At 43.6% G+C, this 18,441-nt stretch overlaps 1 protein-coding gene across 7 annotated transcripts in view; it reads left to right on the top strand.

Annotated features, from left to right (window-relative positions):
- Positions 1-18,441, top strand: part of CEP78 (centrosomal protein 78) — a 189,691-nt gene that overhangs the window by 85,235 nt on the left and 86,015 nt on the right. For all 7 annotated transcript variants that reach the window (XM_069762988.1, XM_069762979.1, XM_069762970.1 and 4 more), the window contains 2 exons: positions 1,531-1,630; positions 5,524-5,656. In XM_069762988.1, the coding sequence (XP_069619089.1) occupies positions 1,531-1,630; positions 5,524-5,656 (233 nt within the window). The remainder of the gene's footprint in view (positions 1-1,530; positions 1,631-5,523; positions 5,657-18,441) is intronic.

Below are 18,441 nucleotides of genomic sequence, written 5' to 3'. Positions count from 1 at the left end.
TGGGGTCACTTGTGGGGGAGCTCCAATTTTTAGGCACACGGGGGCTCTCCAAACGTGACATGGTGTCCGCTAAAGAGTGGAGCCAATTTTTGATTCAAAAAGTCAAATGGCGCTCCTTCCCTTCCAAGCCCTGCCGTGCGCCCAAACAGTGGTTTACTCCCACATATGAGGTATCAGCGTACTCAGGACAAATTGGACAACAACTTACGTGGTTCAGTTTCTCCTTTTACCATTGGGAAAATAAAAAAATTGTTGCTAAAAGATAATTTTTGTGACTAAAGTTAAATGTTCATTTTTTCCTTCCATGTTGCTTCTGCTGCTGTGAAGCACCTGAAGGGTTAATAAACTTCTGGAATGTGGTTTTGAGTACCTTGAGGGGTGTAGTTTTTAGAATGGTGTCACTTTTGGGTATATTCAGCCATATAGACCCCTCAAACTGACTTCAAATGTGAGGTGGTCCCTAGAAAAATGGTTTTGTAATTTTCGTTGTAAAAATGAGAAATCGCTGGTCAAATTTTAACCCTTATAACTTCCTAGCAAAAAAAAATTTTGTTTCCAAAATTGTGCTGATGTAAAGTAAACATGTGGGAAATGTTATTTATTAACTATTTTGTGTCACATAACTCTCTGGTTTAACAGAATAAAAATTCAAAATGTGAAAATTGCGAAATTTTCAAAATTTTCGCCAAATTTCCGTTTTTTATCACAAATAAACGCATAATTTATTGACCTAAATTTACCACTAACATGAAGCCCAATATGTCACGAAAAAACAATCTCAGAACCGCTAGGATCCGTTGAAGCGTTCCTGAGTTATTACCTCATAAAGGGACACTGGTCAGAATTGCAAAAAACGGCAAGGTCTTTAAGGTCAAAATAGGCTGGGTCATGAAGGGGTTAATGTATGCATTTTTTTAAGGGTTTTTGACGCTGAAAACTGCCGAAAAAACGCGAAAAATCCGGAACGTGTGCACATAGCCATAAAAGTATAGACTGTTCATGTCTTTGACAGCAAGTGATCAAATACTTATATCCCCTTATATCCCGTGTGTGTGTGTGTGTATGTTATTACAACTAGCCTGAGATTTCAGTTTAGGGAAATAATGTATTTATATCTTAGACTATTGCTTCAATGACCCATTTAACCTAGGAAGCATATTGTGTTCTATTTTTAATTTACAACTTATACCTTTACAGACAGTTGTTGCTGTCTAATAAGTGACTAAAATGGAGTACTGTCACAGAAAGCACGCTTATGACAGCTTCATGTATATATAAAATGTATTTTTAGCCTAATTTCCATTCCCCGTAAGTGTTTTTTCCCCTCCTTTTCAATTATAATTTTCAAAATAAGCAACTGATAACATTGCATCATTGTATGTGTATGTGTGTATGTGTTATAATATTAATTTTACCACTAGACAAATACTGGTGTTTCTGTATGCCCCAGGATGATTAAGAATGCCTTTGTTTTGGAAGAAATTCCAAAAAAGGTCACATAAGTCACTGTCAATTCTCTGTTTTTAATAGTACAAGTGGTTTACATCACCATGTTCAAAGGAAGGTTTAAAAATGAAGCGTTCAGCAGCATTTGGAAATGGTCTAAAAGGAAAAAGCACAATCCGCATTGGTATGTATGTCTTAGTAAAAGTAAAGAAATATATGATTTCAGTTAATAACACTTGCGGTTGTTAAAAGGTATATATAATTTATAGCATCCTATTATATAACCAGATGGTGGCCCGATTCTAATGCATCGGGTATTCTAGAATATGCATGTCCACGTAGTATATTGCACAGCCCACGTAGTATATTGCCCTGCCACGTAGTATATTGCCCCGCCACGTGGTATATTGCCCAGCCACGTAGTATATTGCCCAGTCACGTAGTATATTGCCCAGTCACGTAGTATATTGCACAGCGACGTAGTATACAGCACAGAGCCACGTAGTATACAGCACAGCCACGTAGTATATTGCCCAGCTACGTAGTATATTGCCCAGTCACGTAGTATATTGCTCAGTCACGTAGTATATTGCCCAGTAGTCACGTAGTATATTGCCCAGTCACGTAGTATATTGCCCAGTCACGTAGTATATTGCCCAGTCACGTAGTATTTTGCCCAGTCACGTAGTATATTGCCCAGTCACGTAGTATATTGCCCAGCCACGTAGTATATTGCCCAGCCACGTAGTATATTGCCCAGTCACGTAGTATATTGCCCAGCTACGTAGTATATTGCCCAGTCACGTAGTATATTGCCCAGTCACGTAGTATATTGCCCAGTCACGTAGTATATTGCCCAGTCACGTAGTATATTGCCCAGTCACGTAGTATATTGCCCAGCCACGTAGTATATTGCCCAGTCACGTAGTATATTGCCCAGCTACGTAGTATATTGCCCAGTCACGTAGTATATTGCCCAGTCACGTAGTATATTGCCCAGTCACGTAGTATATTGCCCAGTCACGTAGTATATTGCCCAGTCACGTAGTATATTGCCCAGTCACGTAGTATATTGCCCAGCCACGTAGTATATTGCCCAGCCACGTAGTATATTGCCCAGTCACGTAGTATATTGCCCAGCGCCACATAGTATATAACACTGCCCACGCAGTATATAGCAGCCACGTAGTATATAACACTGTCCACGCAGTATATAACAGTGGCCACGTAATATATAGCACAGCCCACGGAGTATATCACACAGCCCACATAGAATATAACACTGCCTACGTAGTATATAGCAGCCACGCGGTATCTAACACAGCCCACAGAGTATACAGCAGTGTGGGCACCATATCCCTGTTAAAAAAAATAATTAAAATAAAAAAGTTATATACTCACCCCCTGGGATCCACCAAAGCTCCGGGGATATGCGCGCGGCTGCCGCCATCTTCCGTTCCCAGGATGCATTGCAAAATTACCCAGATGACTTAGCGGTCTTGCGAGACCGCTAAGTCTTCTGGGTAATTTCGCAATGCATCGCCGGGAACAGAAGATGGCGGCAGGTGCGAGCGGATCGTCGGACAACAGAGGGTGAGTGTAGCAGGTTTTTTTTTTTTTTATTTTATTTTTAACATTACATTTTTTTACTATTGATGCCGCATAGGCAGCATCAATAGTAAATAGTTGGGGACACACAGGGTTAATAGCAGCGGTAACGGAGTGCGTTACCCGCAGCATAACGCCGTCCGTTACCGCCAGCTTTAACCCTGTGTGAGCGGTGACTGGAGGGGAACTGCGGGCTGTTGTTAAGGCTCCGCTTCAGCCTCGTGTGGCCCCCCGACCCCAGCGGGAGCCACACCAGCAGAGCCCGGCGGGAGACAGCAGGCTGGCACACCAGGTGCACCGCATAGTCTGCACACTGCTGTCCTCGCCACCTGCACTCCGACAGCCCCAGCGATGCCCGCAGCCGCTCCTCAGTCCGGGGCACCAGCTCCGGGGAGCACAGGGACATGCCCGCCTCGTACTTCACGTCAACAGTCCGGTACTGAAGGTGGCAGCGCTGCCCGTGAGCCCGTACACCCAGCCTGATGTGCAGAGCGGTGTGCCAGCTCCTGGTACAGAGATCCACCGACAGCGGCTCACACCGGGTTCCGCAGCCTCAGCTGCCCCTGCTCAGTCTCCACAGCGCCGCTCATCACTCCCCACAGCCGATACGTCCAGTCCGAGCCCAGGGACACCTTCACCGCTGCCCCGGGCTAAAGGTGAACATCCAGCCTGGCTGCAGCAGCCCGGGCACACACAATCACAGGACCCACATCTCCAGTCAGCGCGGGCTGCGGGGTGGGATGCCGGGCACTCCGCAGCTTCACCCACAGGTTCCACAGTAACTTTACGAGTGAGTGCAAAATGGCTCCCACCCCCTGACAGGATGCGCCGCTTCTGTCCTCCTCCCCCTCCATATCTCACTACCATAAACCTGCTCTATCTCCACCAATCCGCCTTGCGGGGAGCTTCCCACAGCAGCCACCTCCGTGCCGAGAGGAGGGGGCTTACAGTGTGGGGTCATCATGTGCTGCCTGCCTGGCACATGTACAAGTCTGCGCCAGCACATGTACCAGTCTGCACCAGCACATATACCAGCCTGTACCAGCCTACCTCAGCACATATACCATCCTATGTACCAGTTTGCACCAGCACATATGCTAGTCTGCGCCAGCACATATACCAGCCTGTGCCAACCTACATCAGCACATATCCTATTATATAATCGCCAGTTGGGACTTCCGGCCGCTGTCCCCGAATCCCATAAGGCACCGCAGCAGTGTCACTTGCACCTGCGAAAGGACATTCACATCACCGCTATTCTCGCGCATGTGCATTAACAGCCACAACTGCGCGCTCTACCCGCACATGCGCGGTGACAATGCAGCTGTTACTTAGCCTGCATTGGGACTGCACTCCCGATTCAATAGCATCTGGCCTATTTCTAGTATTGTTATAATATGCTATGCCTTGCTGATGGTTCATGTGTGACCACAAGTATTGGCACTAATTTTGAAGATAAATGTTCGAGACCTCTTTAGCATTTTTAAGCCCTGTTTAGAGCTATTGTCATCCGATTGAGAGAAAATTCGAAATACTCTTTATTTTAGTAGTTGGAAGACATCTCAGAAGTCATACCCCTACTGATTAGCAAGTGACCGCATGTCCTGGCAATATGCCACCCCTTACTAAGAGTGGAGAACCCCCTTTGAAGCATTATTGATATTTATGCCAGCATACATAATAATACACATACAGTATGTACATGGTAGTGGTACACAATGGATTGCTGATTATTAGACCTAAAAGTCTAGTAATGGCTATGGATGTAGCAGGGAGGGGCCATTAGCCTGTTTGTGTGTGTCATTTTTAGTTGCTTGGTTTTACACTTTCTTTATTTGCTTTTGACATTTTTGCTACAGTAATTTGGAGACATTCAGGTAAGATAAGGTAATAATTCAGTCACCCAACATATATTTTTTCATTAATATCTATGGTCCACTGGCATCTACAAAAACCCTTCCATTTCAGTAGCATGAGCAGGTTAACAGAATGTATGCCTGAAACAACATTGCATAATGTGTCATGCAGATCTACAAGGTTCTACATTGTGTTTTCAATTAATTGTTTAGGACTATGTTATAAGCTATTGTGGCAAGTCTAAAATCTGTACAATAACTGGAGAGGAAAGTGGCCACCAAACGCTCTTATATTCCTAAAATAACAAACATAGCACATAACTACACTACTGGGTCCGCAGCCGCTTCCCCCTGGTATCGAAGTTTTGACAGTGGCGGTGATGTCACTTCAACAGCGCACAGCACTTCTGAAACCAGTCACTGATATCAGCAGCTCGCACCATCCACCTCAGTGGTGTGCTGCAACTGTGATGTGAGCAGCAGTGGGGAGCTGGCATTGGACCCGGGGAAGATGTGAGTATCTGTTTGCTGTTTTAGGTGTGTAAGGGCATTTGGTGTCCACTTTGTTGAAAATGGAATAGTTCATTAATATTTCTTTTCAAATTAACCACAGGTTTGGCGGCTAAAAAAACATTTGCTCCTGGAAGAAAATATACACCCAAAGAACTGTATGCTCCTGAACCAAAGACGCCAGGAGAGCAAGGTTTCCTTCCTTGGAGAACTGCAGAGAGAGCACACAGGCATCGGTATTATATAGTGATTGGGGGTAGAATTTTTCAGCCAAATGGACTAGAATTGTTTCATGACTTGCATCACATTTATCTTGCTTTTTACACGCTTTCTATACTTTGTCCTACAAAAGGGTGAGATTACAACAAAAGTTGGGGTATGTTCTGTTTTTTTTTAAAGGGGCATTAGCTAAATGTGACAGTGTGCCAAAAATTGCACCTTTATTTTGGTACAAATTTCTGATACAAAGTACTGTAATTCAAGAAATAGTTGGTATAAACCTGCACTACACAGATTAAATATTTACCAAGCCGCATGAGCCACTGTGATAAATCTGGCACATAAGACTGTCTAGTGTAGGTGTGCATGGTCTAAAAATCTGAATATTAATAAATCCGTCCCAGTTTGTTTAAAACATGGGTTGTCAAGTATATGGACACTTATGCTCTTTTATATTCTAAATACCTCAATGGCCCTCTAGAAGAAGGGAGAAGACTATAGCATTGACCGTCTGGCAACTCCACAGATTTTATGGGTAATGCTGTGGGTTGGATCATGAGGGAGAGTCTTGGGTCAAACACTAACCTTATCTATAGCTACATTGCATCTGCTATCTCTTTCTGATTGGTGAGGATCCAGCTTCTGGGAATTTAATGATCATGAAGCCACTTCAGCACCAGGAGCAATTCTGTGCTAGGAATACTTTAACCACTTTTCAACCTGGCAATTACCCGTTTTTCACACTTTCATTTTTTCCCCTTCTTCTAAGAGCCTTAACTTTTTTTTTTATATTTCCATTCACAAAGTCTTGAGGACTTGTTTCTCACAAGATATTTTACCATTCAATGTACTGGCAATGTGGAAAAAATGTTTTTATGGCATTCATTATGTGGTAAAAATGACCTGATAAAATTATTCTCCAGGTCAGTACAATTACGGGGCATGTCAAACACCTGTTGTTTTGTTTTTTTTTTTTATAAAGAAGTAATGAAAGAAAAAATTCTGAAATTCTTTAAAAAAAAAAAAAAATTCACTTGTCATCATTTTTCAAACCTGTAGGTGACTTTTGTTTTCCGTCAGCTGTGTGAAGTTTTGTGAGGGCTTGTTTTCTGGTTACCGAGTTTTTATGTTTTCATAAATACCATTTTGGGTTACATGCAACGTCATGATCTTTTCTTACTGCATTTTTTGTGCTGCAACCGAAAAATGCAATTCTGAAGTTTTTGAATTTTCTTACTTGAATTGATTTAATTACTGTAACTAATCTTGTATTTTGAGTTTGAGACGCGGTGATACCAGATTTTTAAAATAATTTTATAAATTCTTTATAGGAATAGGACATTTCATAACTTTCCCAAATTATGAAAACATTTCCAGCACATCCTTCACTGAACTACTGAATCTAATTTATTATATATTTTAGGAGTCGGTCCATTTTATACCAACTCCAACTCCACAGCCATAATCAAAAGTGTTGGCATCCTTGAAATTGTTCCAGAAAATGAAGTATTTTTCCCAGAAAATTATTGCAGTTACACATATTTCGCTATACACATGTTTATTTCCTTTTCTATTGGTACAACACAAAATATCAGAGAAGCAAGGGCAAATTGGCCATTATTTCACGCAACACCTCAAAAATGTATCAAAATTGTGCGTTAGCAGCTTTGTTTCAAGCATGTGATACTTGTGCAAATTTGTCTATGGCAAGTAACCAGCGCCAACGATATGAAAATCACACCTGAAACTAGGTAAAATGGAGAGAAATTGACTCAATCTTTGCATTGTGTGTATGTGTGTGTGCAACACTAAGCATGGAGAACAGAAAGAGGAGAAAAGAACTGTCTGTGGACTTGAGATCCAAAATTGTAGACCATGTCAACGATCTTGAGGTTGCAAGTCCATCTCCAGATATCTTGATGTTCCTTTGTCCACAGTGCGCAACATAATCAAGAAGTTAACAACCCATGGCACTGTAGCTAATCTCCCTGGACGTAGATGGCAGAGAAAAATTGATGAAAGGTTGCAACGCAGGATAGTCCGAGTGTTGGATAAGCAGCCCCTATCAAGTTCCAACAAAAGTTAAGCTATCCTGCAGGCTCAGGGTGCAGCGGTGTAAGCGCGAACTATCACTCGACATTTGAATGAAATGCTATGGCAGAAGACCCAGGAGGTCCCCACTTCTGACACAAAGGCAAAAAAAGGTAGACTGCAGTTTGCCGAAATGTACAAGAGTAAGCGAAAATCCTTCTGGGAATGCGTCTTGTGAACAGATGAGACCAAGATAGATCTTTTTGGTAAACTCATCTCCTCATTCTGCTGTTTACCGTAAAATCAATGAGTCCTACAAAGAAATGAACAGAGTACCTAAAGTCAAGTATGGTGGAGGTTCAAATCTGTTTTTGGGTTGTTTTGGTGCCTCTGGCACTGGGTGCCTTGACTGTGATCAAGGCATCGTGAAATCTGATGAAGATTACCAAATGATTATGGATCGCAATGTAGTGCCCAGTGTCAGAAAGCTGGGTTTGCATCATGCGTCTTCCAGCAGGACAATGACCCCAAACATACTTCAAGAAGCACCCAGAAATGGATGAAAATAAAGCACTGGAGAGTTCTGAAGTGGCCAGCAATGAGTCCGGATCTAAACCCCATTGAACAACTATGGAGAAATTTTAAAATTGCTGTTGGGAGAAGCCACCCTTCATGCAATATGACAGTCCTGGAACAGTTTGCAAAAAAAGAACAGCCAAAAAATTCCAGTTAAGAAGTGTAAGAAGCTTGTTGATGGTTATAGGAAGCGATTGATTGCACACCTTTTGGAATAAATAACTGCAACCAAATATTAAGTTGAGGATGCCAACAATTTTGTCCAGGTAATTTTTAGTTTTTTAATTTTTAGTATGTCCAATTTTCCTTTTTTACTGTTTTTTTTTTTTTTCTGGTGGTGTTCCAATAATTTTATTGGAGAAATACTTCATTTTCTATAATAATTTCAAGGGTGCCAATACTTTGGGCCATGACAGTTACCTTTCACAACTGGTTCAGGACCCAACAAGAAGGGGGGTACTGCTAGACCTAATATTAACCAACAGGCCAGACCGCATATCAAATATAAGGGTTGGGGGTCACTTGGGGAATAGTGATCACAAAATAAGTTTTTATGTATCCTTTAATAAGATGTGTAGTAGAGTGGTTACAAGGAGGGCAAATTTCCTATGGATGAGAGATGATCTTGGTGCAATTAACTAGGACGATATCCTGAGACATAAAAATACACAAAGAAAATGGGAGACGTTTATTAGCATCCTGGATAGGACCTGTGCACAGTATATACCATATGGGAATAAACATACTAGAAATAGGAGGAAACCAATATGGCTAAATAGAGCTGAAAGGGGCGCAATAAGTGACAAAAAGAAAGCATTTAGAGAATTAAAGGAAGTAGGTAGTGATGAGGCATTAAATAAATACAGAAAATTAAATACATTCTATAAAAATCATGCACTTGGGCAGAAGTAATAAGATGTATAACCATGTGCTTAATTGTAAAACACTGGGCAAAACCATCAATGAAAAAGACCTGGGTGTATGGGTGGACGACAAACTCACATTTAGTGGCCAGTGTCAGGCAGCTGCTACAAAGACAAATAAAATAATGGGATGCATTAAAAGAGGCATAGATGCTCATGAGGAGAACATAATTTTACCTCTATACAAGTCACTAGTTCGACCACACTTAGAATACTGTGTACAGTTCTGGTTTCCAGTGTTAAAGAAAGATATAGCTGAACTAGAGCGGGTGCAGAGAAGAGCAACCAAGGTTATTAGAGGACTGGGGTCTGCAATACCAAGATAGGTTATTACAATTAGGGCTATTTAGTTTGGAAAAACGAAAGCTAAGGGGTGATCTTATTTTAATGTATAAATATATGAGGGGACAGTACAAAGACGTTTCTGATGATCTTTTTAATCATAGACCTGAGACAGAGACAAGGGGGCATCTTCTACGTCTGGAGGAAAGAAGGTTTAAGCATAATAACAGAAGAAAATTCTTTACTGTAAGAGCAGTGAGACTATGGAACTCTCTGCCGTGTGATGTAATGAGTGATTCATTACTTAAATTTAAGAGGGGACTGGATGCCTTCCTTGAAAAGTATAATGTTACAGGTTATATATACTAGATTCCTTGATAGGGTGTTGATCCAAGGAACTAGTCTGATTTCCGTATGTGGCATCGGGAAGGAATTTTTCCCCCCAATGTGGAGCTTACTCTTTGCCACATGGGTTTTTCTTTGCCTTCCTCTGGATCAACATGTTAGGGCATGTTAGGTTAGGCTATGGGTTGAACTAGATGGACTTTATGGACTTAAAGTCTTCCTTCAACCTTAATAACTACGTTACTATGTAGTATGTATTTTTCATCGCCAAATAATGTGAAATGTTCTGAGATGTTGTGCCTGCTCCAAATTAAATCGTAAAATCCAATTACGTGCACGGAAGAGCCACTCTGTACATTGAGCATCAAACCAGATCTTTCTTTATTACTTCATGACATCATCTTCTATAGGTTATTAATAATCATGCATTGTAACAATGTGATTGGCTCATCTTATCTCTAAATATGAACTGGCATTATGTTACATAAATCTCATTGGATTAATGTAATACTGTCTACACCCAGCCAAAGAGTTTAGTTGTGTCTCTCACTCTGGTTTAGTTCCTCCATTATTTCTAAGTCTTTAGACAAAGACATTCCAAAAACTCCTCTCAAAACTTGCACACAGACTCAAACTGCATTCTGGAAAGCAAGAAATGCATGTAGAATATCTAAAATGAAGTCGGGACACATGCTGTAAATATAAATCCTGCTCTCACATATTCATTCATTCATTCATTCATTCATTCATTCATTACATACATACATACATACAGTACAGACCAAAAGTTTGGACACACCTTCTCAATTAAAGATTTTTCTGTATTTTTATGACTATAAAAATTGTACATTCACACTGAAGGCATCAAAACTATGAATTAACACATGTGGAATTATATACTTAACAAAAAAGTGTGAAACAACTGAAAATATGTCTTATATTCTAGGTTCTTCAAAGTAGCCACCTTTTGCTTTGATGACTACTTTGCACACTCTTGGCATTCTCTTGATGAGCTTCAAGAGGTAGTCACCGGGAATGGTTTTCAATTTGCGTTATAAATGGGGTTGGGACCATCAGTTGTGTTGTGCAGAAGTCCGGTGGATACACAGCTGATAGTTCTACTGAATAGACTTTGTATTATGGGAAGAAAAAAGCAGCTGAATAAAAAAAAAAACGAGTGGCCATCATTACTTTAAGAAATGAAGGTCAGTCAGTCCGAAAAATTGGGAAAACTTTGAAAGTGTCCCCAAGTACAGTGGCAAAAACCATCAAGCGCTACAAAGAAACTGGCTCACATGAGGACCGCCCAAGGAAAAGAAGACCAAGAGTCACCTCTGCTTCTGAGGAAGTTTATACGAGTCACCAGCTTCAGAAGTCGCAGGTTAACAGCAGCTCAGATTAGAGACCAGGTCAATGCCACACAGAGTTCTAGCAGGAGACACATCTCTACAACAACTGTTAAGAGGAGACTTTGTGCAGCATTCCTTCATGGTAAAATAGCTGCTAGGAAACCACTGCTAAGGACAGGCAACAAGCAGAAGACTTGTTTGGGCTAAAAGAAGACAAGGAATGGACATTAGACCAGTGGAAATCTGTGCTTTGGTCTGATGAATCCAAATTTGAGATCTTTGTTTCCAACCACCGTGTCTTTGTGCGAAGCAGAAAAGGTGAACAGATGGACTCTACATGCCTGGTTCCCACCGTGAAGCATGGAGGAGGAGGTGTGATGGTGCGGGGGTGCTTTGCTGGTGTCACCTTTGGGGATTTATTCAAAATTGAAGGCATACTGAACCAGCATGGCTACCACAGCATCTTGCAGCGGCATGCTATTCCATCCGGTTTGCGTTTAGTTGGACCATCATTTATTTTTCAACAGGACAATGACCCCAAACACACCTCCAGGCTGTGTAAGGGCTATTTGACCAAGAAGGAGAGTGATGGGGTGCTACGCCAGATGACCTGGCCTCCACAGTCACCAGACCTGAACCCAATCGAGATGGTTTGGGGTGAGCTGGACCGCAGAGTGAAGGCAAAAGGGCCAACAAGTGCTAAGCATCTCTGGGAACTCCTTCAAGATTGTTGGAAGACCATTCCCGGTGACTACCTATTGAAGCTCATTAAGAGAATGCCAAGAGTGTGCAAAGCAGTCATCAAAGTAAAAGGTAGCTACTTTGAGGAACCTAGAATATAAGACATAATTTCAGTTGTTTCACACTTTTTTGTTAAAGGGAACCTGTCACCCCGTTTTTTCAAGAAGAGCTAAAAATAGCGTTAAATAGGGGCAGAGCTGGGCTTTACATTAGTGTATTTTGGAGCCTTTATTCCCCACCTATGCTGCTTAAATACCTTTGTAAAGTCGCCGTTTTGGGCTGTCACTCACACTGGTCAGGTCATATGGGCGTGGTGACAGCGCTGTTTCTCCCCCAGATCTCCGTTGGTGGCGTAGTGGTGTGCGCATGGCCAAGTGGCGAATCCACTGCGCAGCTTCAAGGAAAATAGCGCGATCTGCGCTATTCAGCCGTTTATCGGTGGGCGCGGCCATCTTTGTGAGGCCGCGCGTGCGCAGATGGTTCTTCTCGGCTTCCCGGGGCTTCAGGAAAATGGCCGCGGGATGCCGCGTGTGCGCAGATGGCGATCTCGACGGCCATTTTCCTGAAGCCGAGTTCTTATGGGGCCCATCATGAACTGTATGGAGCATCTTAGGGGGCCCATCATGAACTGTATGAAGCATTATATGAGACTCCTGATTCAATATGGATAGTCAAATACACTTAACCTACTAATATCTCAATTAATTTTACTTTTATTGGTACCTATTTTTATTTTTGAAATTTACCGGTAGCTGCTGCATTTTCCACCCTAGGCTTATACTCGAGTCTGTAAGTTTTCCTAGTTTTTTGTGGCAAAATTAGGGGGGTCGGCTTATACTCGGGTTGGCTTATACTCGAGTATATACGGTAACAGTCATCAGTAGCTGATCCCTTCCTGAGCACATTCCCCATTTATTCCCCGACTTCTACACGGCGTCAGATGAAAAAAAAGTGATATAGTGCCGCCCTACACAGTAACAGGACATAGATGCAAGGCAATAAACCAGCTCACCCTCCACCAGCGCTGCTGGAGTAACAGGACCCCATGTAACGGAGTACCACCCCCGCCCTGATTTCATAGACCATACTTCATTAACATTTCCTACCCTGCTTCTGGTGGGGGACATTGTGTTCCTTTGTTGCTCTCTGCAGGGGGCTTCTCAGACTAGCTGGGACAGTGGGACTGGACATCTGAAGCCTCTTTTGTACTTTCAGCTCCAGGTAACAAATGTTTGAGGGTGGGTGTGAGCCCCTCCACCCATCCAAGGGGCTGATCCCTAGGGGTGGAACAATAAGCCCATGGATATACTATAATTCTTCTGGGACCTGTGTGGTGTGAGGAGCTAGGACCTGCTGCTGTGGCCAGATCCTGGTGTCTGTCTATGAACTAGTGTTTTGTTTTCCTTGGAGTCGGATTATCGGGTGTCGCCCTGGATTTGTTATTTTGTTGCGGCCTTATTGTAAATTGAAGAACCTGATCACTGTTTGCCAGAATATTCTCTCAGTTGCAATAAAGGTCTCTTGGATTATTCATCGGTCTACAATCGATAGAGAAAAGATGTGACCGGCACTGAAAAGCTGTGTATCAAAGCAATTTTACATGTGATCTTACAAGGAGTGGACGCTACTGGCCTCTGATGAGATCCAGGTGGTGCTCTGCATACAGAATCCAGGAATCAGAGTGAGCAGGTATAAGAAAGAAATGCGGCACTCACCATCTGTCTTCAGCTAAAAATGTCCTTTATTTAGCACTTAAAGGGAACCTGTCACCCCGTTTTTTGAGATTGAGATATAAATACTGTTAAATAGGGCCTGCGCTGTGCGTTACTATAGTGTATGTAGTGTACCCTGATTCCCCACCTACGCTGCGCAATACATTACCAAAGTAGCCGTTTTCGCCTGTCAATCAGGCTGGTCAGGTCGGGTGGGCGTGTTCACAGCGCTGTTTCTTCCTCAGCTTTACGTTGGTGGCGTAGTGGTGTCCGCACGTTGAGGTGACTAATCCACTGTGGGCACGTGAACAAGGAGCGCGCGATCTGCGCTATCACCCCCTGTCATCGGTGGGGGCGGCCATCTTCCTGGGGCCGCGCGTGCGCAGATGTAGTGCTCTGCTGCACGGGGCTTCAGGAAAATGGCCGCGGGATGCCGCGCGTGCGCACAAGAGATCGCGGCGGCCATTTTCCCAAAGCCGAGATGCAAACTCGGCTTTGGGAAAATGGCCGCCGCGATCTCTTGTGCGCACGCGCGGCATCCCGCGGCCATTTTCCTGAAGCCCCGTGCAGCAGAGCACTACATCTGCGCACACGCGGCCCCAGGAAGGTGGCCGCCCCCACCGATGACAGGGGGTGATAGCGCAGATTGCGCGCTCCTTGTTCACGTGCCCACAGTGGATTAGTCACCTCAACGTGCGGACACCACTACGCCACCAACGTAAAGCTGAGGAAGAAACAGCGCTGTGAACACGCCCACCCGACCTGACCAGCCTGATTGACAGGCGAAAACGGCTACTTTGGTAATGTATTGCGCAGCGTAGGTGGGGAATCAGGGTACACTACATACACTATAGTAACGCACAGCGCAGGCCCTATTTAACAGTATTTATATCTCAAAAAACGGGGTGACAGGTTCCCTTTAAGCCTTCACAAACATGATGCGGCATTGGCAGGAGTATACGAGGGAGCGGGGGAGTGACAGGGGAGGACGACGGCCATTTCACGCACAGGCGCTTCTACGGGTCCATGTGTGTTGCAACGGTGATGTAATTTCCTTTTATAGAAAGACTCACCACACACAAAAAAAAAAACCCCAACATTTTTTTCCTTTTTTTTTTTCTTTTTTATCTTCTCTTTCTTTATACAGTGTTAAAAACAACAAACTCTGATTACAGACTGCTTCCTACACACGAGTTAAAGATCGCCATGTCTAGCTTATCATTTAGTCCTAAGGGACCTTGTGCATTAGTTTTTAGAATCCACTTAGCTTCACGCTGCAAAAGTAACTTGCCATGATTACCCCCTGCTCGGTGAAATTAACCATCTCAAGCCCAGCAAACCGTAGGAGATTGGGGTCACCGCAGTGTTCCTCCTGCATGTGCTTCACAAAACGCACCCGCCCCTTCCGAGTGGACACTGAATTAAAGTGTTCACGAAACCGGACCATCAGAGGTCTTATGGTTTTTCCGATATAAAATCGGTTGCATGGGCAAAAAATAACGTATACAATAAATTTACTTTTGCATGTTATAAAATCCCTTACTAAGTGCTCTGTAGATCCCAGTTTTAGGGGATTGTCAGTTTTATGCAAGTGGCAGAAGCTGCAACTACCGCATTTAAAGTTACCGTGTGGCGATTTTTTTTTTTTTTAATCCAATTCTCAATTTGTGAGAGGCGATTTTTTTAACTACCAAACTAGGCAAATAAAGGGGCTGATGCGGTTAGATTGCTAAAATCTATTTAAAGTACATGCCAATTTCTTCGTATGGCCGCATGGATTTCCCTATCCATTGGGCTGTGTTTAAATGTAAAGGTAAAACGCCGGTTGTTACTCGGATTATCCGCCCTATTTTCTGCGGTATTTTTTATTATTTTATTTTTATTTTGACCTTTTTTGCCTTTTTCCAAGAGTTTTATCTGGGATAAATTCCCTGCGCGACGTTCTGCCTGCTGCAAGATATGATCAGGGTACCCTCTATTAGTGAGTCGTGTTTTTAATTCTTTAATTTGTTTTTTATAACTGACCTCATCATTATTGATTTTTCTCAGCCTCACCATCTGGTTGTACGGGATACTTTGTTTGGTGTGACTAGGGTGGGCGCTCTGAAAATGTAAAATATTATTCGTAGAGGTTGTTTTTCTGTGAACACTTGTTTTAATTAATTCCTCTTTGATTTCAACCTTCATGTCTAAAAATTCCAATTGATTTTTACCGAACACCGCCGTAAATTTCATGTTTTCATCGTTATTCTCGTTTAAAAACTATACAAATTCATTGAAAGTCTGCTCTCCTCCATCCCATATTAGAAAAATATCGTCGGCAAAGCGTAAGTATAGCCGTATATGTTTAAGATATGGGTTTTGGGGTCTGGTGACATGCTTTTCCTCAAACGCTGCCAAAAACAGGTTCGCGAAAACGCATGTTCCCGAAATACCCATTGCGGTACCGGTCTTTTGGAGATACCATCTGTCTAAAAATTTGAACGCATTATGCGAAAGTACAAACTCTAATCCGTCCATTACGAACGAAATGAAATCATGATCTTTTTCCGTGTTTGCCAAGATCCGATGAATTGCCCCTAGTCCCTTTTTCTGTGGAATTCCTGTCACTCCCCCGCTCCCTCGTATACTCCTGCCAATGCCGCATCATGTTTGTGAAGGCTTAAGTGCTAAATAAAGGACATTTTTAGCTGAAGACAGATGGTGAGTGCCGCATTTCTTTCTTATACCTGCTTATTCATCGGTCTGCTGTCCCTTCTTGCTCTGTTGCACACCCCGTCACAAACTGGTGGCAGCAGTGGGATCAGAGCAGAGGGAATGGAGATCCGCGGCCCAGCAACAAATGGAACCAGAACCTCAGGATACAGGAACTGGACTGTGATGAACCTACAGACAAAGGCCCGTGAATTAGGGGTCAGTTACAAAGGATTGTACAAGGATCAACTGACTGAGGCTTTGGAAGGAGCTAGCTTTCAAGATGGCACTGGAGAGGGACTCCCAGAGCAATTGGAGGAAAGACGGGACCTGGAGGTAAATACTCAGAAAAGTCAGTAGGTTGTGTGGTATGAGGAGGAGATGGCCTTGCTGGGAGAAGAAGCCACCATTAAAGCTAAACGGGAGGATATTCGGAGAGCTCATGAAAGGCATCTCTTTGAGGAAGCAGCTAGAACCCACAGGCAGACCTCCACCATAACTCCCACCATGAGGGATCCTCCAAAAGTGTCCCATAAGGACTTTAAGCCATTTAACAAGGCTGCAGGGGACATTGAGGGATTCTTCCAAGACTTTGAACATCAATGTCAGTTAATGGAAGTCCCAGAAATGGAGCGGGTCAGACATCTGGTGGGACTTTTTGACGGTGGGGCTGCGGATGCAAACAGAGCTATGGACCCTCTGTGGAATCAAGAGTATGAGGACATCAAAGAAACCATTCTGGAACATTATGCTGTGACTCCAGAGACCTACAGGACTCCGTTCCGCTTGCTAACCTGTAGGAGGCATGGGTCTTTTAAAATGTACGCCCATAGAATCAAAAAAGCATGCCATCGCTGGCTGGAGGGGGAGGGGGCCTTAACGCCGGACACCATCCTCCAGGCCATCCTAAAAGAACAGTTCTTTGCGAAGTGTCCCACAGAGATCAGGGAATGGGTGCGTGAGAGAAAGCCAGCTACAGTAGAACAAGCTGCCGCCTTCGTTGATGAGGTTCTCACCATCAAGCCTCAGTGGAAAAAGTTGCTGACAGATGGAAAAAGAACTACCAACTCCCCTTCATCACCAGTGGCTCCTTTATCTTCAGTCCCCTATGTTCACCGCCCTACTGATACCCGTGTGAAAGTGCCTGCAGCTGCTACCGCATCTTCTGGAATGCGACGCTGGGGAAGAATAGCAGAATGTAGATGTTATGGATGTGGGCAGCCTGGGCATCTGCAAGCTGCCTGTCCAGGTGGTCGGAGGAGGAATGGCCACACCCCAACATGGCCAATCCATTATCTACAGACACCTTCAACAGAGGAAGAGCTTTTTTCACTCCGTGATGACTTGCCAAGTGACCATGATATGTCTGCCCCACTACCTGGAGTTTATGGGGTGCGGGCCACCGCCACCTGTTCTTCTGATCTGTGGAGCAAACATCTACAGGAAGTTATGCTGGATGGCCAAAAGGTTGTTGGCTTCCGTGACTCGGGAGCATTTCTCACTATAGCTGATCCCCGGGTGGTTCAGCCAGAAGCCATTCAAAAGGGACCAGGGATTGCCATTGAATTGGCTGGGGGCACCCAGAGGAATATCCCAAAAGCCAACGTGATCTTGGACTATGGCTTTGGGGCAAAATGATTCATTATTGGTGTGATGAGTGGCCTTCCTGCAGACATTCTTCTAGGAAATGATGTGGGGGATCTTCAGTGCCACTTTGTGGGTGCAGTAATCCGAAGTCAAGCCAAGAGAGATGCACAAACGGATATGCTCAACCCGTCATTGGAGGTAAAACCATCAGCATTGCCTTCGCAGCCGGTGAGTGACTCTTCTGTTGGGGAGAATATGTGTCCCTTGGGATAAAGCTCAGTTTAGACAAGAAGTAGAGACTGACCCTACCCTAGCCAGTTTTAGAGTTCGGGCTGAAGTGGGGCAGATAGGGGAATATGGGGAAAAAATTATGAAAGAAAATGGACTTCTATATCTTGTTACCAATACTACCTCTCCAGATAAACCCTGGAATTCTAGTAAGCAGCTGATTGTTCCTCAGAAATACAGGGTTTCCCTACTTCACCTTGCTCATGATATCTCTACTGCCGGCCATCAAGGGAAAACCCGAACGGAGAGACGATTAGCTCAGGTTTTCTATTGG

Source organism: Ranitomeya imitator, chromosome 1 (genome assembly GCF_032444005.1).
Source record: "Ranitomeya imitator isolate aRanImi1 chromosome 1, aRanImi1.pri, whole genome shotgun sequence".
Classification (NCBI taxonomy): domain Eukaryota; kingdom Metazoa; phylum Chordata; class Amphibia; order Anura; family Dendrobatidae; genus Ranitomeya; species Ranitomeya imitator.
This window is presented reverse-complemented; position numbering and strand designations above follow the sequence as displayed.